This window comes from Pteropus vampyrus, unplaced genomic scaffold, assembly GCF_000151845.1.
Source record: "Pteropus vampyrus isolate Shadow unplaced genomic scaffold, Pvam_2.0 Scaffold140, whole genome shotgun sequence".
Lineage (NCBI taxonomy): Eukaryota > Metazoa > Chordata > Mammalia > Chiroptera > Pteropodidae > Pteropus > Pteropus vampyrus.
In genome coordinates this window covers 5,127,473-5,151,822 of record NW_011888921.1, presented here as the reverse complement: position 1 = coordinate 5,151,822, position 24,350 = coordinate 5,127,473, and the positions used below count along the sequence as shown (strand labels likewise).

At 34.6% G+C, this 24,350-nt stretch overlaps 1 protein-coding gene and 1 pseudogene across 4 annotated transcripts in view; one reads left to right on the top strand and one right to left on the bottom strand.

Moving 5' to 3' along the window:
- SPATS2 (spermatogenesis associated serine rich 2) overlaps window positions 1-24,350 on the bottom strand; it is a 91,228-nt gene that overhangs the window by 27,071 nt on the left and 39,807 nt on the right. For all 4 annotated transcript variants that reach the window (XM_023535446.1, XM_011368279.2, XM_023535447.1 and 1 more), the window contains 4 exons: window positions 20,684-20,950; window positions 6,630-6,709; window positions 4,250-4,358; window positions 3,094-3,143 (listed from right to left, as the gene is read on the bottom strand). In XM_023535446.1, the coding sequence (XP_023391214.1) occupies window positions 3,094-3,143; window positions 4,250-4,358; window positions 6,630-6,709; window positions 20,684-20,708 (264 nt within the window). In that variant the 5' untranslated portion in view covers window positions 20,709-20,950. The remainder of the gene's footprint in view (window positions 1-3,093; window positions 3,144-4,249; window positions 4,359-6,629; window positions 6,710-20,683; window positions 20,951-24,350) is intronic.
- LOC111744781 lies at window positions 742-860 on the top strand (annotated as a pseudogene).

Here is a 24,350-nt window from a genome sequence, read left to right as displayed (position 1 = left end):
CCAAAACAATCTTGAAAAAAGAAACAAAACTGGAGGACTCACACTCTCTGATTTCAAAACTTAGCACAAAGCTACAGTAACCAAAACAGTGTGGTACTGGCATAAACACAGACATACAGACAAATGAAATAGGATAGAGAGCCCAGAAATAAATTCTCACCTACATGGTCAAATGATTTTTGACAAAGGTGCCAAGACCATTCAATGGGGAAAGGACAGTCTTTCCAACAAATGGTGCTGGGAAAACTAGAATACTCACATACAAAATAAAATTAGACCCTTACCTAATATTATGTACAAAATTTAACTCAAAATAAATCAAAGACCTAAATGTAAGACCGAAAACACTAAAAGTGTTAAAAGAAAATATAGGACAAAAGCATCGCAACGTTATATTTGGCAATGATTTTTTGCATATAACACCAAAGACATAGGTAACAAAAGAAAAATAGACAAATCAGACTGGAAAAAAAAAGTTGTGCATCAAGAAACACTGTATCCATACAGTATAAAGGCAATCCATAAAGTGGGAGAAAATATGCGCAAATCATATATCTGATAAGGGATTAATGTCCAGAATATATAGAGAATTCTAAACTCAATAACAAAAAACACAAAACACCAATTAAAAAATGGACAAAAGATGTGAATAGACATTTCTCCAAAGAAGATATATAATAGCCAACAAACACATGAAAACATGCTCAACATCACTAATCATTAAGGAAATGCAAGTCAAAAATATACGGCCATCCCACCCTGAACGTGCCCGATCTCGTCTGATCTTGGAAGCTAAGCAAGGTCAGGCCTGGTTAATACTTGGATGGGAGACCACCTAGGAGTACCAGGTGCTGTAGGCATTAAAAAAAATAAATAAATAAAAGACCACTATCAAAAAAAACCCCCAGAAAACAACAAGTGCTGGCAAGGATGTGGATAAATTGGAACTCTTGTGCAATGTGGTAAAAATGTAAAATAGTACAGCTATTGTGGAAAGCAGTATGTACACCATGTTTATTGCAGCATTATTCACAATAGCTAAAACATGGAAGCAACCCAAGCATACATCAGTGGATGAGTGGATAAGTAAAATGTGACGTATACTACAATGGAATATTATTCAGGTCTGTAAAAGGAAGGAAATTCTGCAATATACTACAACATGGATGGAATCCTGAGAATGTTATACTAATTGAAGTAAGCCACAAAAAGACAAATACTGTATAATTCCACTTATATGAGGTACTTAAGAGTAGTCAAAATCATAGAAACAGAAAGTGGAATTGTGGTTGCCAAGGGCCAGGGGGAAGTGGGAAATGAGGAGTTACTTTTTAATGAATATAGAGTTTCAGTTTTATAGGCTGAAAAGAGTTCTAGAGATCCATATTTGAAAAGTGCTATGATAGCAGGTCTTAAATGTTCTCATCACAAGAAAAAAAATTTGTAACCATGTATGGTGACAAATGTTAATTAGACTTATTCTGGTAATCATTTCATAATACATACAAATATCAAATAATTATGTTGTACACCTGGTACTAATATAATGTGTGTCAATTATCCTCAATAAAAATAAAAGTAAAACAGAAAGCCTTTATTGGCAAATTATTCCAGATGTCGGCTTAGAATGAAAAGTACCCCCCACCCCCCCCAAAAAAGTTCTGGAGATGGATGGTAGTGATGGTTGCATAACATTATGAACGTATTTAATACCACTAAACTATACACTTAAAAATATTTAAGATGTAAAACTTATGTGCATTTTACCATAGTAAAAACATCTGGGAAAAAACACTGAACTACAATGTCACTTTTTATCTACTGGACTAGCAAAGGTCAAAAAGTTTGATAGCACTGTAGGGTTGATAGGGTTGATGGTATAGAGAAACAGGCATTCTCCTATATTACTTGTGAGAGTACAAAGTGGTAATCAAAGTGGAAGCCATTTTTCTTTCTCTAAATTTTAAGAAATTTATGTGTCTCACTTTTCCAACTTCACGCATATCTTATATCACTAATAACGTATTATTCTGGGCCAAGAAATTAATAAATTGGTGCTCTCCAGAGCATACAGAGCTATTTGTTAAGTAAAAGCAATGGGAAGAAGTTAAGCAAATATTCAAAGCTGTAGGTATGGAGAGCTTCAGGGGAATCTGTAGTAGTATTAGGTTCTCCTTGGAAAAAATCCTGAAGGGTCACTGGGGCCAAGCCTGGAAACGGAACTCCTAACGAAGTGATTCAGTCATCAAGAAAGCATTCCACAACTCCGGCATTAATCTTATATAGGAAAAGACCCCAAGGAGATTTCACAGAGATACCTGATTAAAAGCCATACTCAAATATTTCCTAAAGGAGCTAGATTTAGAGTACCGAGCTGTGGGAAGCACTTTCAGACTACCTAGTATCTTCTGAGGAAAGCGTTTTGGTTTCAAGTGGATAAGAAAGAAATGAGAAATAGTATGTTAGACGTTAGGTACCTGTATTTGTTAGTATTATTTTTCTATTTTAGAGATGAGCAAACTAAAGTACACAAAAGTTAAACAATACTCCAAGGTCACAAAGCCACTAAGTAGGAGAACAGGATATAAATCCAGTTCTGACTGACTCCACAGGCCAAAGGGCCTTCTAAATTGGATCAGACCCTTCTGCATAGCTAAATAGTAGCAAAGTCCCTCTTTGGGTTTTAAGTCGAAGTTCATTAATATTAGAGACTACAACACAGTTGTCTGACTAAAAATCTAAACTATTTAAACTAATCTATGATATGAATGATGTTAAAACCACTGGACTAGATCACTTTCTCTAGAGCTCTGCTTTCTTCGAGACACTCTCCTGTTTCATCCCTGCCTAATGTTAATACACCCTCGGCAGCTGCACCATGGCAGAATCATTGTGTTTCCTGCCTTAAATCACATGGAAGAAATTGTGTGGTATTCTATATATACAGCTGTGTTTCAAGGTAATAGGAGACTTTTTTAACTAGGTGAACTGAAAGTGCATATATAAATCTTTTCTTTCAAATATTTCTGAAAAGCCTAAATATTTTACATCATAAATATCAATATCATGCTTTTAAATTTAATTCATTTTTACCTTTTTCTTGCCTGTTACTGTCCATTCTTTGAGTACTTCACTGGCACTACCTGTTAAGAGAAACCAGTTACAGATTTTTTTCTCCTACCATATGCATGGTCAAGCAGGAATTAATGTTCCTGCATTTTGTAATTATTGGAGAATTTCTAAAGTTACTCATAGCAAAAGTTAAGGTTCAAGTCTCTGAGCTAATGAGATAATCATATCATGCTTACCTTTTGGAATACCTGTCCCATTTAGATCCCCCTTCTCCATTTAATTTCCTCAGTAAGTTCTTCCAAGAAGCAACTAATGCAGCCTATTTTGAAAATCCTTTTATTTATACATAGACTGACAACAAAGATGAGTGGTTTCAGCCCAAGTATGCCATTCCCTCTCCTCTAGAAGATTAAACACCAACTTGGGTATGTTGTTTAGAGAGAGCTGTACACTACCTAGACTCAAATACTAACATAAAGAAAATGCATGACGATTAAGAATAATCTTACAGTATTTGGACCTGTTTATTCTATACTGGCAGAAAAATAGAAATAAGGAGACCTAATCTGATGTAGCTGTTAATGATGCAAAAGCTTCAGGCAAAGTTTTCCTCAAACAAGTTATGTGGAAAAAGTTTGTAAAATACTCCTCAATTCTATAAATCTGAAGGCTAAACCCACCATTCTTCTATATGTTAGATAAGGAAACTCAAAACTTATACATTTGAATCATTTGTCAGAACCAAATTAAATGGTATTGGAGCCTAGAAGACAATGCCGAATCCTTGAATTTGCCATCTATTGCTGGGCCACTGGATTACTGCTTTGTCATTAAGAGTTTTTTAAATTCTTATTCAACTCAGTTTCAATCAAATCCCTTATCCCACTAGCCACATGATTTCTTAACTACCATTAGAGAACATTTTGAATAAAATGATGACATTTTCTCAGCTTGTCCTTTATTCTAGATATCTTATAGTTTATGAATGAATTATTTCTAGGGCTGAAAGAAGTATCTTTAAGAAATATCTTTTAAAAAACGGCATGGTATGTTATATAATCATGGGGTCTGCTATATCATCTACGAAACATCAGGTTGCTGAATGAATGTTATAGAAGTCTTAAGTAACTTCCATCTGAATGAATGCAAACTTACAAAAAAACTGAGCTAGGGTTACCTTCCATAAATGCTTGTACTGTTTTGTCGACACAATTATCAAAATGCTGCAAAACCAGGATGATTTCATTGTTGCTCTTATTGGGAACTATTGCACGCACTGCATTTATCTGGAAAAGATGACAAGGTCAAGTAATTTTAACATCAGTAGGTCAGCTCGCAACTGAGGCCTATTGCAGAGAATAACACAGAGTGACATTTCATTTTTAACACTATGTATCACTCCTTAGTGTCAATGAGAGCACATACAACTATCTCATTGGGAATGATTAATAGATGAGTGATAACAATGCATAAAAATTAATTTCAAAACTTGGAAAAGCAGGACATTTCTAGAAACAGACGGTATGTGCTAGACTTTTATTTTAAGAAAAGGTGGTTTACCTTAGGTATCAGTACTTAATTTAGCATTAACGTTTTCTCATTTTTAACATATTGTAGAGAAAGGTGGAAAGTTTAATGAATCATCACCAATAACAACTTAATTTTTGTATAGCATTTTTAAAAACATTTTTAGTTCACATAATTGTATAACACTATAATTTAAATTATTATAAACTATTTCAGGCATGCAAAACATAACAAATATTCACTAGATAAAAGCAAGTTTAATAAAATAAATGTAAGCCTTTCTTGATTTTTCTATGTAGGTAATTATATTGTCTATAAATAACAGCAGTTTTTTTCTTCCTTTCCAATCCTTATAATTTTCATTTCTTGTCTTACTGTGCAATGTAAAATTGGTTATTTCTCCAAAAAGCTCCGGTTCTTTTAGGTAGGGAGTGGTAGTTAGAAACCAAGATCTAAGAGTTAGATGTGTTTATTGCTACTGGGGAGTCATTATTTCTGGGCCCTTTCAGTGGGTAGGGAGGTAGGAGATCTTGTTTTTTACAACACAAGTTCATTCATATTGACATCTTCAATTCAAATATAACATTAAAAGGCTTTTTCTTATATGATTTTAAACATGTATCTCTTTCCTTTAAAATAAGTTTTAGTTCCTAAAAATGTTAATTTATTGATTTGCTTTATTCTACAATATTCATAAAATATTAATAATATAGTACTAATGATAAAACATTTAATAAAACATAAGACTTATTTGCAATTCCTTTTGCTTGTTAAATATGTCCCTCTAAACATTACAATAAAAATACTGTGTTCATAAGTCAGTGGGAAGATTTGTTCTAGTTCACCCTTTTCCCTGAAGGTAAGGTATTTTTAGGATTTCAATCTTATATAAGATCTCAGCTCTAATTCCTTACCTAGGAAAAGCCTTGAGCATTTGGGCCTGTGTGGTAAAGCCCATTTGTTATTGAGAGTAGTATAACACATCAGTTACCTAGCTCAGGCTTACTGCTCTGATTTTTAGTTCCCTCTATTTATTTAACTCCTAAGGATTTTCTTTACTTGTCTTCAGCTTGCATTTAAAATGATGTATGCTATTTTTCATTCTGTATTCTAGGTATTTTATATTAAGAATGTTTTCAGGTTACCTAGTCAGTAATGCTGCTTGAAAAGAGAGTCCTTTTATAGATGAGAAGTATCTTGTACAAGTAATAAGCAGAGTCAGTATTAGAACCTAAGTCTTTTTTTAGTACACTTGCTTTCATATTCTACATTCTTTTTTGTTTGAGGCTTATTAAACAATGATAAGGTTTAAAATCATACAAGTGGGAATCTATATAATCTATAACTCAAAGGGAGATAATTTGTAATACACATTTTTGAGATGAGCAAAAAATTTAGCACTGATCAACAGAGAATGGATTTTAGGCAAAACTTACAGATTCAATGACAAAAGTAAGATTCTGATAATTTAAAATGTGAAAGTGTTTATATTACTGAACCTATATATCTCTATGATTCCATAATCAACAATATACTTTTAATAAGATAATTTTTTTTAAAAAGCACATAAATCTTTTAGTTTATATTTTTCTCAGTATAGCTCATTAAGACTTATAATAGTAAAAACACCTGGTTTTCTTCCAAAGAATGTTTCTCTTCTTGCCCTGAAGTCTCCTGGACTTAAGAATCCTCTTCAAGTGAATGGGAGGATCCTACTTATACTGTTCCTTAAAAACTGTTGCCAAATGAGATACACACTTAGCCATATAAATATTCTTTGTTACAATGTTAATTAATTAAGATGCCTTCAAGGGAATTTAGAATATATACGGAGATATGCAAAAAAATCATGTCTGCATTACTAGGCTCTGATTCCTCAAAACTTTCATGGTAGTTACTCTCTGATATACAATGGGATTCTGTTTTGTTCTTAAAATTTCACTTAATGAGTTTGGGTAGCCACTGGTTGTATTAGTACCCAAATTTAACTATGACATTCAAATTTACTATCCATAGTTAACTAATCATACCTTCTCTTTCATGTTCTCAAAAGCTCCTCCCTGGGCCAGTACAGTATTGGACTGCAAATCAAAAATGAATCCTGATGAATCTGAAAGAAGGAAAAAATATATTCAACAAAATCAAAAACTGATGTGTGATCCATGTTCCAAATAAAAGGGCCAATATCAGATGTTTTCTTCCCATAAACAGTTAACAACAACTTAGTTACTATTCTGTAGATTCTATTATATAGATAACTGATAACTATATTTGAGTTAAAATCATAAAATTTCATTTTAATAGAAACTGTTACAGCTTGAGAAAAACACTAAATACATTAACTATATTAGGCTGTCCAGTAATCCTTGATATCTTTATCCTAATTTAAAAGGCCCCCTAAAAATGTTACGAGTAAATGGCTCCCCAAAGTAAAATTTTACACTAATGAATCTGAAAATGTGAGTGAGAATGAGAGCTTCCATGGCATTAACAATAAAATATAACACATGAAGTAATTTCCATCTTTTAGACTATACCACACAAATCATGTTTTTAGATATGAACTCAATGAATATATTCATGTTTGTGTCCCAAATATAATGCTTGGTGAAGCAATGTACCTGAGTTTACATTACCAGTTCAACATGGGAAAACTTAGTTTAATATGATTGATTACAGAAAAGTGTTTGGTGTCTCTGTACTTAAAAAGAAAAGGCTATCTGTAAATTTAATGTTCCGTATTTACCTGTTACTACATGATCGATAAATTACCTCAGCTTAAACACTTGACAACTTTATTTTAATCTAATGAGATGTAATCCCAGGAAATGGTTAGAGTGCTTCTCAAATTCTGATGCATATACTTATCTGGGGAAGCTCAGGTTAAAATGTAGGTTCTGATTCCATAGTCTAGCCATGGACTGAGATTTTTTACTCCCAGGTGGCATCAACATTGCTTATTCATACTCCACACTTGGGAGTAGCTTGGGGTTAGAATTTCAACAAAGCAAGGAAAAGGGAAATTTCTGAGAAAAAGGGGTTGCTACAGTCTAAATGTTTGTGTCCTCCCCCACCCAAATTCATATGTCAAAATCCTAAAGTGATGGTATAAGTAGGTGGGACCTTTGGAAGGTAAATAAATCATGAGAGTGGAGCCCTCATGAATGGAATTAGTGCTCTTATAAAAGCAATTCCACAGAGCAACCTAGCCCCTATCACCATGTGAAGACACAATGAGAAGTCTGGGAGCCAGAAGAGGGCCCTCAACCAACCATGCTGGCACTCTGAGCTCAGACTTCCAGCCTCCAGAACTGTTTGAAACTAATTTATTTTGTTTATAAGCCACCTAGTCTTTGGCATTTTGTTATAGCAACCCAATGGATAGGGGTTTTAAAAATAGAGCAATATTCTAGTACATTTTCCAAATTCTTTTGCTATTATTACAGATGTGTTTTAATTCAAGCCTCTTTTACAGCTCAGTCTTTATCCTGTGTTTTCAAATAGCTCCTAGTTGCTATGGAAGACTGATAATTTATGAATTAGAATGATAACACATTTTGGTACTAAAAATGGAAAAGAGGATATGAATAGAGCCTATGTCATTCCAAGAGAAACTATGCTTGCCAATTAAAAATGAACTGTGAATTCATTTAGATTTAACCTCTGTAATACTGGCAGTTTTGAGATTATTACCAAATTAAAAATCAGGTTGCACTTACACAAACTCAATATTTAAGCCTGACTTTTCCAGATGATTACATAATATGGCTAACTCCCAATTATCTTTAATAATTGAAAAGAGACACAGTATATGAAAATGAAAATCCTATACAGCCAAAATACTATCCAGCAACCGTCTCAGAATTGCTATAGGTTAGCCAAAGGATATGTGTAAGTATTCTCTTCCAAAGACATATTAATGAGCAGTGAGATGATACAAAGGAATTCAATAATCTTATTAGAGAATCAAGCTACCAAACTCTTTTCGGGAAAAGAGGGGACACAAAGTAAAGCAACATTTTGGGGTGTCTATATTTAAATGAACTATTAGTATTACTAGCTTCTTATCATCTACCACTATTTATTTATTTTTAATAACACACTAGATGAAACAAAGTACAAGGAAAACAAAGGGTAGTTTAGTTTTGTAAACACCTTCAGTTGCTGCCCCCCAATTAGCGTAAGTATTATTAGGGTTTCTCTGGCATACCAATTAGGATAATGAAAAAATACATAAAGCAGCTATTTCAGTCAGTATCCCAGCAGGAAACAAATAGCACACTCAAATTAGTAAGCCCTCAGTGGCCTTTCGGGGAAAGAATGGGAGAATACATATCCCTACCTCACTCTCCTCCCTGTCTCTCAGCTCCTACCTATGCTGCCCAACGGCCAAACTGAACCAGAAGCCAGAGGGCAAAAGAGCTACTGAGCTAATCCATACAGGGCAGCCTCCCAGGGCACAAATGCCAATTTTGTATTTATATTCTAAATCATGAGTTCACCAAAAAGGGAAAGCAATAATTTAATATCTTCACCAGCTAATACTGCCTCTTTAAAACAACAACTTAAGTAGATTCAAACCCTTTTCCCATGAACTAGAGTTTAAGTTCCTCTCAGCATTATAAAGTTATTTTTATTTCCCAGCAACAATATTTAGCGAATTTAACAATTCTCTTATTTTTTCATGTAAAGAAAGCCTAAAATTTACTTAATTCCATTGGTAGGAAATAAGGCAGGAGCTCATCCTTTGATATTTGCCCTATGACAGAAGAGCATGTATACTTTATCAGAAATAAATTTTGAAAGAAAAAAATGCAGTTAAATACTACTCTCAAGCAACATTCATAAAAGATATGAGAAGCCCTTGAGATTGAGCTTTCTTATTATCATTTATTTCACTCTATCAAGAACTATCTCAGAAGTTTCTTGGAATTATTTCAAATAGCACACATTTAGGAACATTTTGGAAAATGTATGTTATTTATGGTATCACTGACATATTTATAAATACTGCAAGTTTTGTTATTATTGTTTTTGCTGGCTTCAAAAATCAGGCAAAAGTTGTTTTAGGCATTGAGGATGACACAGAAATGTCTAAGTCTGATTACCCCATATATCAAACCAACCATGAACAACTTTTTAAAACTGAAGTACAACTGACATTTACATAACAATATATTAGTTTCAAGTATATAACATGATTTGATATTTGTATATATTGTGAAATGATTACCACAATAAGTCTAGTTAACATTTGTCACCCATGGTTACAAATTTTTTTCTTGTGATGAGAACTTTTAAGATTTACTCTTAGCAACTTTCAAATATGCAATACAGGATAATTCATTATAATCACCATTGTTGTACATTATGTCTCTAGGACTTATGTATTTTATAACCAGAAGTTTGTACCTTTTGATCCTCTTTATCCATTTGCCCAACCCCTCATCCCTCACTCCTGCCTCTGGTAACCACCAATCTATTCTCTGTATCTATGAGTTTGTTTGTTTTAAGATTCCACATAAAAGTAAGATCACACAGTATTTGTCTTTTTCTGATTTATTTCATAATGCTCTCGAGGTCCATCCATGTTGTTACGAATGGCAAGATTTCTTTTTTGTAGCTGAATAATATTCCAGTGTGTGTGTGTGTGTGTGTGTGTGTGTGTGTGTGTGTGTGTGTATCACATTTTCTTCATCCATTCATCCATCAACAGACACTTAGATTGTTTCTACATCTTGGCTACTGTCAATAGTGCTGCAATGAACATGGGGGTGCAGATATCTTTTCAAGTTAGTGTCTTCGTTTTCTTTGGACAAATACCCAGAAGTAAAATTGCTGGACTATACAGTAGTTCAATTTTTATTTTTCTGAAGAACCCCCACACTGTTTTCCATAGCAGCTGCACCAATTTACGTTTCACCAACACAAGTTTCCTTTTCCTCCACATGCCTGCCAACACTTGTTTGTTGTCTTTTTGATAACAGCCATTTAACAGGTGTGAGGAGGTATTTCATTATGGTTTTGATTTGCGTTTCTCTAATGATTAGTGATGACAAGCACCTTCTTATGTACCTGTTGGCCATCTGTATGTCTTCTCTGGAATTTAACAATTATCTTAACAAGTTTTAAAACATAGTAACTCACCAAATATACTAGTTCTCAAGTTGCCATTATTTTAACATTACCTTGGTATATCAACTTTCTTCTACGGGTCTCAGATTCCTGTTATTACTCACTGATATTCCTTACATATACATAAAACAAATTGGAAAACAAAATTATTCACATTTCACCATGGCCAAAGAGAGGCCCTAGAGGTAAGATCTAATTAAACACAGGTAAACTCTTGGGTGAGAAAGCCTATACATACAGATAATCTAACAAGTGTGATAATAGCTTGTCATATTTTCTCAAACTGTATCAACTTCTCCTTAAAAATTAAAAAATAAACTCGAGAGCAGAGGCTAAGTGCCAGTTCTTACAGAAATGGTATCTCATGAACAATTAAAAAACTTGAAGTTCTCCTTTAGACTGAACACAGCCAATACTCAACCATGTAAAAGAAAATAACCAGTCTCTTGAAACTGTTTTTCCTCATGCCAATTTTCAGAATAATCCACATATAACTCACCAATAAAATGTAAAATGGAATTCAGTTTCTACATATGCAGTTTCTTTAGTGGCAAATATTGGGACAGGGATTATATTGTGCAAATGTGAATGCAAGGAAAAGAAAGTTATTGTCACAGATACTACTAGCTAAATAAAGCCTAAAGTGTATTTACAACTTCAAAAGTGAATATACCACCAAGTTCAGTTTCCTAGGTAGTAATAGTCTCTTCTGCCAATTTATCACCTAATCTTGGAAGAATTACAACTCTTTGGTAAGAAATAAGATATTAATATATTTTTTGAAAAAGGACAGATGTGTAAATAATGGGGAATCTGGCTTGGAAGGAGAGCAAATCAGAGATGCAAAATTTTGAAAGACAACCGTATCAAAATACAATTTTTTAAGAATGTTAGTCTGCTTTAAGTAATTCTACTATAGTGTACTTTTGTGGCCTTCCAAAATGCTAATATTTTTAAACATTTAGTTCTTTAAAAGTTATTTAAGAAACCTCCATCTTGGGTACCAATGACCAAACACACAATCCTCTGAATAGGTTGTAAGGATATAGACCTACCTAATAGTCTCATCAACTGGTCTCCCCAGCCTTCTCAGATGACTACTATGGCTTATGTATTCAGAAAAATCCACACTTCAACTACCAACTGCTAATAGGGTCTTCAATGAAAAAAGATCATTTTTTTATAAAGCAGCCTTTTATCTTTTTGTTATTTTTGCTTTCATTTGTCACATAGTGTTAACAGCTGATTAAATTTTTTTCTTTACTCCTTTGAGTGCTTCTTCAACTACATTCTTAAGGACGTTGGGCCTTTTTGTAAGACTAAAAGCACTTACACTGGGATATTTCCAAACTTCTAGAATGAGTTCTGGTTTTTCCAGGTGGAACTTAATGGAAAGTCAGGATTTTTATTAAAGACACAGACAAGCAATTCAATCCTACATTACTCTCACCAATAGATTTTCCCAGGTTCCCAGCAGGTGCAGTAGAACAAGCTATTTTTTTAAGTTCCAAGAATTCTTGAGGGTCTCATTGTTTAAAAGCTGTGCCAGTTCCAATAATAATTGTTAGTTTTTCCACAAATGGTGATTGGATAGGAAGGTCAGTCTACTTTTCAAAAAACTTCTTAATAACATACTCTAGAGAATAGCTAGGAGGTAATGATATTGATTATAATGCCAAAACTTTCTGTCTCAATACCATCTCTCATTAGTGTGAAATTAGTTCTCCCACAAATGAAATGAAATGCACAGTTAAAGAAAAATTCTTTCGTACTCCTTACTATCCCTCGGATTCTCAGGAATTCTACCAGCTGCTCTAGGCAACTCAATTTCTTAAGTCAAAAAAATTAAAAGCACTTAAGAACTGTAATTAACAATCAAATAAATCCTTAATTATTAAGATTAGTACAAATTCTCTGCTGATTCTAGATCATCTCTGAGTTAATGTTTTATTCAAAAAACTTTGTATATAGTGCCAAGGATTACATAAATTCAAACAGTTACTTAGAAAATTATGAAGTCACATGATGGTTATTCTGATATCTGTTTACAGCCAATTTCAGGCTTTTTAAAGGAATGGGGTATGAAATAGAATAAAAGTTAAAATACTTAATTCCATCTTTATTTCCAAGTAGTGAGGATTGATATGAGTTTTACCCTTCTACTTGCTAATCTCTCCCTGCCTTTTGGGAAAGATAAAAATAAATTGTTATATGGCTAAAGGACGGACAGCCAGTAAAAATAGGGAGAAAAAGAAATCAAGGAACCTGGATAATCTAAAAACCAGAAAAATCAGTGTGCAAATAAATCAGGTCATACAAAATGCCTCTGTGGTCACTTAAGTCTAAAGAAAAACATACTTAATGCTATTAAGGGCCTATTTTCAGTCTCTCTTACAAGAAAAAAAATCTCATTTTTAGATTTCACTAACACTTCTCTACTTAACAGAATCTTTCATTTTATGGGGTCGTTATTCTTGGATGTTACTGTAATGTAAGCCATACTTCTGGCCTTAGATGGATTAGATAAGCTGAATGCACGTTTTCCTAAAAAAAAAAAAAAAAAAAATTATTTCTTACTCCTCACTGACCTTCAAGTCTCAAGAATTCTACCAGCTATCCTAAGAAAGAAACGCCATTATGTAAGTCAAAAACATTAAAACATTTAAGAACTGTGATACTTAAAAGTTAAATAAATCTTCAATTACTAAGATAGGTACAAACTAGATGGAAGAATTCCTGAGAATTTGAAGGAGAGCAGTAAGGAAGAGAAAATCACTTTTAAAAAACTGTACGTTAGATGTAAGAGATATTCTTCTGCCATTGTGAAAGACTTTGCTTTGGATGCTACTTCTAGCCCTGTCAAATAGTCAATGTCTTCCCTCATCCAAGTACAGAAATGAACAAGTCAATTCTAATCACATGCATCTGTCTCCAGCAAAACAACGACCTTTCTCATAAAACCACAGCACTGCAATATCTATCGCTCTTCACTCATGAATACCATGCAAATAAGAAATTGGCTTCTTCTTTTTAAAACTGACTTATGGATCAATAATCCACTTGGATTATAAATATTTCTATTTCCAAATAGCTGTTATAATTATCACAAGGTAAACACTAAATTTTCAGTGTTATACTTGTGAAGGTAAGCAACTCGCTACTTACATAACACACTTGGTTGAATCTCACTCTGTCCTAATGAAATGTCTTTTAAAATTTTTTTGCGAAATATAACATTTATAGTGCACACACTCATAGAGCACCACAGCTTGATAATTTATCACAAAACAAACACTCAAAAACTACTACCCAGTTTAAGAAATAAAACACTTCTAGTATCCTAGAGTCTTCCTCATGTCCCCCTCCATGATTATGTCCTCTCCCATTTGCCATAAGTAACCACTCTCCAAACTTCCTTTCATTATAGTTGATACCACCTAAGAACACGTACCTAAGAATTATGGTATAGTCTTTTTGTCTATAAAAGGAATGAATCCATATGTATTTTATTTTTGGTGCAGCTTGTTTTACTCAACATTGTGTAAGATTCATGCATGTTCTAGCAAGTGAATGTAATGTGTTCATTTTCCTTGCTGAATAATATTTCATCGTCTGATTACGTCATTGTTTATTTATCTATTCTGATAGTGATGAACGACTGGGTTGCTTTTGGTCAATACAAACAAAGTTGTTTTGAATATTCTTGTACAAATCTTCTAGTGTACTTGGGAATGCATTTCTGCTGAGTGCATCTAGGAATAGAACCTAGTCATAGAGTATGCATATCTTCAACTTTAGTATATAGTGTCAAACAGTGTTTCAAAGTAGCTGTATCAACTTAACCTTCCATTAGCAGTTTCTGAAAGTTGTTTGTTATTGCTCCATACTCACATTTTGGTATCATTAATCTTTTTTTTTAATTAGTTTCAAGTATACAGTACATTGGTTAGACATCTATATAGTTCATAAAACGATCCCCCCAATTGCTCCCTCCCTCCCCTGGCCCTCTACCTAGCCATCATATTAATGCTGACTGCATTCCCTCTGCTGTGCTCCCCATCCCCATGAGCAACTATCAACTACTAATTTGTACTTCTTTAACCCTTCACCCCAATTCTCCCAGCCCCTCAACCCCCCTTCCCTCTGTCCGTCACCAATTGTCCACTATATTTGTGAGTCTGTTTTTGATTAGTTCTTTTTGTTCCTTAGATTCCGCATATAAGTGAAATCATATGGTATTTATCTTTCTCTGACTTATTTCACTCAATGTAATAACCTCTAGGTCCATCCATGTCATTGCAAATGGCAAGATTTCATTTTTTTAATGGCTAAGTAATATTCCATTGTTTATATGAACCATAATTTCTTTAGCCAATCATCTGTTGATGGGCATTTAAGTTACTTCCATATCTTGGCTATTGTAAATTGTGCTGCCATGAATATTGGAGTGCATAGATCTTAACGAATTATTGTTTTGGTTTTCTTTAGATAAATATCCAGAAGTGCAACTGCAGGGTCAAAAGGTATATCTATTTTTAATTTTTTGAGAAACCTCCATACTATTTCCCTTTTCTCCACATCCTCGCCAACACTTGTTGTTTGTATTATTAATCTTTTTAATTTTAGCCATTCTAGAACAAGAGTAGTAGCATTTCATTATAGTATCAACTTGCATTTCACTCATTTCTAAAGAGACAGAGTGCCTTAATACATGTTATTAGCCATTTTGATATTCTCTTTTCTGGCATGCCTACTCTTGCCCAGTTTTTTGAGGCAGAATTGTCTTTTTCTTATTTACCTGTAGTAGTTCTCCTAGTATTTAAATATGACACAAATTTATTCTCCCATTCTATAACGTGCCTTTTCATTCTCTTCACTGTCTTCTTTTGATGAACAAAAGTTCTTAATTTTAATGTAAAATGCACTGACATTAATTCTTCTTTATGATTAGTGCTTTTTATGTCTATTTAAAAAGTCTTTCCCTGAGATGATATCATAAACTTGCTTCAAAATAATCCACTGGGGGTGAGCTGAAGTATAGACAAAAATGATTAGCCATGTGTTATTAATTATGGCCTACATTATAGGTATAGGGGAGTTCACTATACTATTCTATTTTTCATAAGCTTAAAAATTTCAATAATAAAATTTTAAAATAAAACTCCTCGAATTAGTAAGTGATTACATCAAGGTTGCAAGTCAGGGTTAATATACAAAAGTCCATAGCTTTTCCATGTAACAGCAATGAAGAAATAGGATTTGAAATAACACAATACTATTTACATTAGCACCCCTAAAAATTAAATACTTGGGTATAAATCTAACAAAACATGGATAGCTGATATGAGGAAAATCACAAAACTCTGAGGAAAGAAATAAAAGAAATAAATAAATGGAGAGACATTCTATGTTTGTGGAGAGGATGAATCAATATTGTCAAAATGTCAATTAAAAACAAACCCAATCACAATCCCAGCATTTTACTTCGTGGATACTGACAAACTGATTCTAAAGTTAAAAAGACCCAGACTAGCCAAAACAACGTTGAAGGAGAACAATGAAGAACTGACGCTACCTGACCTCAAGAATACCATAAATCTACAGTAATGAAGACTTTTTTACAGCTCTGGCAAAAGACATACATGAAATAAACAAAGACTCTGGCTTTTAAAAGGTCAAAGCAATCTGCCGAAGTTAATTTTTTTTTAGGAAAACTCAGATGCTGAACCTTTTAGGTGAAATTATCTTAAAGTCTGGAATCGTATTTTGACTATAGTATTTCTTATTTGCACGAGGAAAACAGACACTCAATTTTTCAAGCTTAACTGGGAAAAAAAAGCACGCTGAATTATGACTAATAAACAAAAAGGTTATAAAAACTTTCAGTTGATTAATCTCATTCCATAGAACAGTTCAGCTTCTTTAGTGATCTGACCATGTCTTAGAGCCCAGATTTTCTTTTTACAGATTTACAGTAGAAAGAAACTACAGTTTTCAAAACCATAAGGAACTCTGGAATATTATTTTCTTATAATGAGGTTTTTGAAGTGCCAAGTCAAAATTAAGTTTAAATGCATTTCCTTCTTATTTAACATTTGAGACCTGGCTCTATAGCTTTGTTTTGAATTAAAGAACTTAATTAACTTTAAATTGTTTTGAATTAAAGAACTTAATTAACTTTAAATTGAAAGTTATATTGAATGAGAGGAGGAAAACCAGAATAGTGATGGTCATTCTTTTAACAAATATATACGCTATGTATAATAGTTTTAGTGTTGTTAAATTTGCCCCTTTAAGAGAGGATTCAAGATGGCATAGAAGGTGAGGCTGTGCATATCTCCTCCTCTAGTGACCACACCAAAATTATAACAAAACTACAGAGCAACCAGTGTGCGGAGTCGCCTGAGGTCTAGCTGAACAGAAGCCCTACAATTAGGTCACCTCAAATAACAGGTAACCTCAAAACAGTAGTAGGAGTGGAGATGTGAAACTGCCTAGTCCCACAACCATGAGTGGCAATCGGAGAATCCATAAGGCTATCTTGGCTGCAGAGCCACCTCCCCGACCTGAAGAGCCAGAGGTTCTGGCCACACACTGGGCTCCCCAGTCCAGGGTTCCAGTACTGGGAAGAGAAGTCCCCACTACCTCTGGCTGTGAAAACCAGCGGAAGTTGTGGCTGAGTGAGATGGAGAGTTGTAGGAAGCGGAGACCTTCCTCTTAAAGGGCGTGCACTGGCCTTACTTGCTGATGGACCCACTCACTGAGCTCCAGCACTGAGGCAGTTGCTCATGGGGCACCAGGGACATACAGCGGGGTGCTGAGCTGTTGGGCTTCAGGGCAAAGGCTGGAGGGGCAGCTTGCTCATGGACAGAGGTGCAGGCAGAAGCCACTGTTTCTTTGTTGAGCCCTCCCCACTCCTAGCCTGCAAACATAGGCACGATCACCCTGGATAACACAGGTCATTCTGCCCAGGGGATTCCCTGAGACCACCTTTTCCAATTTGTGGGCCCACTCAAGCTGCTTCCAGTGATTTAACCCACCATACATAAGGCTGTCTTGAGACCTGCTGCAAACTTTCATAAAATCTCTCAAAGGCTCACAAAACCCAAAGAAGCAACATCTGGCTTCAGCGTGCCCGGTACCTCTTGCTGAGCAGCCCCAAACCCTGCACTAGTGGCAGCCAGCCTCGGTTTTGGACTTGAACCCTTAAGGCACCTATAAGCCTAGCACACGGGTGGCAGCCATATGTAGATTACTTAGTGACTATTATCAGGTGGCTCTGGAGGTACACAGGCTGAAGGTGAATTTGGCCTGCAGCTGGACCCGTCTCAGGTCTGTGCCAAGGGGCCCCACAGCACACCTACTGTATAAAGCCACTCTACTAAGGCCAGGAGACTTAGGAGCCCTACCTAATACACAGAAGCAGACACAGGGAGGCAGCTAAAATGGGGAGACAAAGAAGTATGTCCCACATGAACGAACAGAACAAAGCTCCAGACAAAGAATTCACCAAAATGGAGACAAGCAATATACCAGATGCAGAGTTCAAAACATTGGTTACAAGGATGCTTGAGGAACTTAGGAGGAGAGTAAATGAACTCAGTGAGAACTTTAACAAAGAGATAAAAAACATAAAAATGGAGATGGAAACATAATAAGGAGCCAGTCAGAAATGAAGAAAACAATATATGAGATGAAGAGTACGTTAGAGCAGGGGTCCCCAACCGCTGGGCTGCGGAACAGTACTGACCCGTGTGGCCTGTTAGGAACCAGGCCGCACAGCAGGAGGTAAGTGGCGGGTGAGCAAGCAAAGCTTCATCTGGATTTGCAGCCGCTCCCCAGTGCTAGCATCACCACCTTAGCTCCGCTTCAGATCATCAGGCATTATTCTCATAGGAGCGCTGATAACTGGTGCCAAAAGGCTGGAGACCGCTGCATTAGAGGAAATCAATAGAGTGGAGGAAATGGAGGATCAAATTAGCGACACAGAAAATGAGGTAGCAGAGGACACCCAATCAGAACAGCAACAAGAGAAAAGAATCCAAAAAAATGAAGATAGTTTAAGAAGCCTCTGGGACAACATCAAGCATAACAACATTTACATCATAGAGGTACCAGAAGGAGGAGAGAGAGAGCAAGGAATTGAAAATCTATTTGAAGAAATAATGACGGAAAACTTCCCTAACCTGCTTAGAGAAATAGACATACAACTCCAGGAAGTTCAGAGACTCCTAAATAGACATACAACTCCAGGAAGTTCGGAGACTCCCAAACAAGATGAACCCAGAGGCCCACACCAAGACACATCATAATTAAAATGCCAAAGATTAAATTCAAAGAGAAACTCTTAAAAGTGGCAAGAGGAAAGCAATTAGTTACATATGAGGGAGCACCCATATGACTATCAGCCTATTTCTCAACAGAAACTTTATAGGCCAGAAAGGCTTGGCACAAAATATTCAAAGTGATGAAAACCCAGGACCTATAACCAAGAAAATTACTTTACCCAGCAAAGTTATCATGAAGAATCAAAAGAAAGATAAAGAGCTTCCCAGACAAGAAAAAGCTGAAGAAGTTCATCACCACCAAGCCAGTATTATAGGAAATGTTAGAGGGACTTCTTTAAGAAAAAAAATATATATATGTATCAAAAGTCTAAATAAAGAATGGCAATAACTATATATCTATCAACGAGTACTTAAAATGAAAAAGAATTAAATGTTCCAATCAAAAGATAGGGTGGCTGAATGGAAAACAAGACCCTTACATACGCTGCCTACAAGAGACTCACTTCAGATTAAAAGATACACACAGACTAAAAGTAATGGGATGGAAAAAGATATTTTATGGTGGACCTAAAGGGTAGTGTGCTGAGAGGAGTAAGTCAGATAGAGGAAGACAAATGACATATGATTGTATGTATATGTGGAACCTAAAGAACAAAATAAACAAACAAACAAAAACAGGAAAACTCATAGATACAGAGAACATTTTGAGGATTACCAGATGGGAGGGGAGATTCGGTAATAAAGGGGGAAGAGATCAAGTAGTACGAATTGGTAGTTACAAAATAGTCATGGCTAAGGAACAGCTGAAGGAATATAGCCAGCAATATTGTAATAACTACGTACTGTCAGAGGAACACTAGATTTATTGGGGTGATCACTTTGTGAGTTATATACATGTCTAATCACTATGTTGTACACCTGAAACTAATATACTATTATTGTATGCCAACTATAACTGAAAAATAAAAAATTATTAATTAAAAACAAATTCGTCTCTTTAAGTTTTACAGCTATTCTAGGAAAGCTGAAAAAGTGATTTTATAGAGTCTTTGTTGTCCTTCCCCTCTTTATAACTGTTCTTGATATTTCTTGACTCTGCATCTTATATTTTACTTTATACAAGAGGCTAGAGTACTTATCCCAGAAGGAAAGCTAAAGAAGGAATCAAAAACTAGAAGCATTTACTCTTGTTTCACTTCCTGTCTCCAATGAAACATCAACTCAGAAGAGATAAAATATCTTGCAGTAAATTATCTACTACCACTCCCCCCAACATGTGTTCGCTCTCTAAAAAGTGCATTTCCAAGATTCATTTGGCTTTCTTGCAAGTATATTCCAATTCATTAAGTTTATTATAAGACTAGAAAAGCAACTGTTACATGAATTAATTCCCAAACTAGTAACACACAAAGCTGTAATGTACTATCCACAGATATTTAGATAAAGAGACAACAGATTAACTTGTGAATGTTCTGTATACTCTTCTAAAATTAACTGCTGTCATGACACAGTTATAACTATCAGTAGTATTGCCTTGGGTAAGGGAAAGTATAACCATTCAAAACATATTAAGAAAATGTTTTTTAAAAATATAGATATAAATGGTGATTACTCCACAACTATGTTGTTAACAATTTATGCCCACATATATATAATCTTACCTTTCTGGTTTTGTTTCCTAGACATTGCGGTTCCTTTGATCTCAAAAGATATGGAAGAAAAGTACTCTTTTGCCTTGTCTGGGTTCTGACTGTAGTTACCTCTGATTTAAAAGCAGGCAAGAAAAGTCTGTAGTTGGAGGTAATAAATATAAAGTCCTGGTTTGGAAATTCTGCTCTCTAGTTGGTGATCTCCTTTCCTTCTCTTCTATCAACTTCTTATCAAGAAATATCATTGCAGACATTCATGTCTCTTTTTCCAGGGAGATTCTGAAGAGAAAACAAACACACACATTCACTGTTACAGTACTAGCTATCTGTACAAAATTTCCAAGAGATATCCACAGGTTTTATTTTGTATTTTTTCTAAACAAAACTAGTTATTAAAAGTACTCTGAAGAGATTATAGCTGTAAACAGCAATATTTCATTCCTTTAGAACCTTTAGAATCAGACCATCTTCTTAGTTCAGAAAATGTTTTCTTAGTCATCTTATCTTTTTTATCTATCACAAATATCTTATCTCCATCTCTGCCTCATAAACTAAAATATTACCTCTTAACACTCACACAGCTACAAGAAACTTGGGGAGTGGGGTGAATGAGAAAGTACGAAGGAATTTTAACAAGGAAAAGTGAAACATCAAAATTTGGATTAGTCACTACTGCAGGAAGCTTCTATAAATTGTAAAGGTACAAATACTATTTTTTCCATGTTATTAAACATTTAAAAATACATGCCCAAGTTTTCTGGGTAAAGGAAGCATGATGAGGATCATAGAACTCTTATACCCAGACACCTGATAGGAAAAACATTTTACAAAATGCAACCCAACAAGAAAATGAGAGTAACCTTATATGAAATACTTTTCAATGTGGAAAGAGAAGTATTTCATATAAGGTTACTCTCATTTTCTTGTTGGGTTGCATTTTGTAAAATGTGGAAAGAGAAGAACGAAGGGATGAGTAGATAGCCCTGGGAAATTTTTTTTAAAAAATCCATCAAGAGTAAGAGCCTCTACAAAACACTATGGGACCTGAGGAAAGGCAGACTGAACCTCTGGGGCTTATCATCTTCCAGAGCACTGAGCCAAACTGGGAGAATCAGCCAAAGCCTATGGAAGTACATAGAATTTACCACTGGATAGAGTAGGCCTGACAGAAAACATTTTGTGAGATTTTAAAAGAACGAAATTCAAATCTTTAAGACAAAAAATATTATTAGAGACAGAAACATATCATTATGATAAAAGGGTCATGACATCCCTTCTCTGGAAGGAGGCATCTCTCTCAGAACAAACATGAGAGAACTTCCTAAGGGGTAAAATGTTCTATATCTTGATGTGAATGGTACTTATATGGGTACATACATATGTAAAAATTCACTGGGTTACTCTTAAGATTTGTGTATTCTACTGTACATATAACTCAAAAACTAAAATTTTTCTGTAAAAACTAGAGGAAAAAACCCAAAGGATACTCTTGACCAAGCCACTTATTTGTACAAAAAAAAACATTCAGTCAAGTATTTTTCCAAAATGGGAATAAAGTGTATGTAATATTTCTTTGCGTTGTTAAATTAAAGCCTGAAGTATGGGAAAACTGGTAATCAATAATGGATGGATGTATTAAAAAGAAAGTAAAAATGATTAAATCTGTTTATATTAATTTGTTGCAGCTTATTAAGTAGTAGAGCAAATTCAAAATGGTCAGTCTGGGATAGTTACTTCTCTGAGCTAAGAGCATCAAGCTAAGAAAACCAGTGAACCTGACTCTCATCTTCAGTTAGTTTTGCTCTAAAGAAGTCCACAGTCACATACCTCACCCCCCCCATACTAGGTATACAAACATGTTGGTTTCTAGGCATCCCAAGCTCAATGACTCTTAAGGGGGGAAATGAGAAGAGGATGGACATGTGGTTTTAAAATTTATTACTTTGACTTATTGCTAATTGTTATATTTATTTTTCATTTTAAATCACAACAAAAGAGGACATAAGGTTTTTATATATGTCAGAATGGGTTTAAAAGGGATGAGAAAAAAGAGAAAGTAGAGGAGAGGTTACCAGGAACTAGGGGGAAGTAGGAAAGGGAGAGTAATTGTTTAACGAGTACAAAGTTTTTGTCAGGAATGATGAAAAAGTTTGGGCATAGAGAGTGGTGATAGTTATACAACACTGTGAATGTATTTAATGCCACTGATTTGTACACTTAGGAGTGATTAAAATAATAAATATTACATTATGTAGATATTTTTTACTTTCAGGAATAGACCTCAAGTAGCTAAAACAATCTTGAAATAAAATAAAGTTGGAGGCCTCGCATCTCCTAATTTCCAAACACATTAGAATGCTATAGTAATGAAAACAGTGTAGTACTAGCATAAAGATAGGCATTTAGACAAATGGAACAGAAAAGAGAGCCCAGAAAAGGTAAAGAGATTTTTGACAAGGGCACCAAGACCACTCCTTGGGGAAACAACAGTCTCTTCAACCAATGATGTTAGGAAAACGGGATATCCACATGCAAAAAGAATGAAGTTGGATCCTTACTTTATCATACACAAAAATTAACTCAAAATGGATTAAAGACCTAAAAATCCTAAAAAAAAAAAAAAAAAACACCAGAGAAAAAGCTTCATGACATTGGATTTGGCAATGATTTCTTAGATATGAAATCAAAAGCACAGTCAAAAAAAGCAAATATAGACAAATGAGACTGCATGAAACTTAAAAGTTTCTGCATCAAAGGAAATAACCAAGAGTGAAAGGCAACCAGTAGAATGGGAGAAAATATTTGTAAATCATATATCTGATAAGGGGGTTAACATCCAGCATATACCAAGAACTCCTACGACATAACAAAAAATAAATAATTCGATTAAAAATTGGCAAAGGATTTGAATAGATATTTCTCCAAAGAAGATACACAAATGGTCAACAAGCACGTGAAAAGCTGATTAACATCACTCATCATTAGAGAAATACAAATCAAAACCACAATGATATAGCATCTCTCATCCATTACGCTACCAAAAAAAAAAGTGTTGGCGAGGATATGGAGAAATTGGAACCCATGTGTACTATTGGTGGGAATGCAAAATGGTACAGCTACTATGGAAAACAGTAGGGAAATTCCTCAAAAAATTCAAAATAGAAGTACCATACGATCTAGCAATCCCACCTCTGGGTATATATCCAAAAGAACTGAAAGCAGCACATCAAAGAGATATTTGCACTCCCATATTCATTGTAGCATTATTCATAATAGACAAGAGGTGGCAACAATCAAATGTCCATTGAAGAATTACTAAAATAACAAAATATGTTATGTGCATACACACACAATGGAATGTTAGGCCTTTAAAAAGAAGGAAATCCTATCACATGCCACAACATGGATGAACCTTGAGAACATCATGTTAAATGAAATGTCAGTCAAAAATAAGACAAATATTGTATGATTCCACTTACATGAGGTATCTATAGCAGTCAAGTTCATAGAGACAAAGTAGAATGGTAGTTGCCAGGGGATGCAGACAAAGGGAAATGGGATATTGTTATTTAATAGGTACAGTTTCAATTTTGCAATATGAAAAATTCTGGAGACCTGTTACACAACTATGTAAATATACTTAACACTACTAACCAGTACATTTAAAAATCGTTAAGAT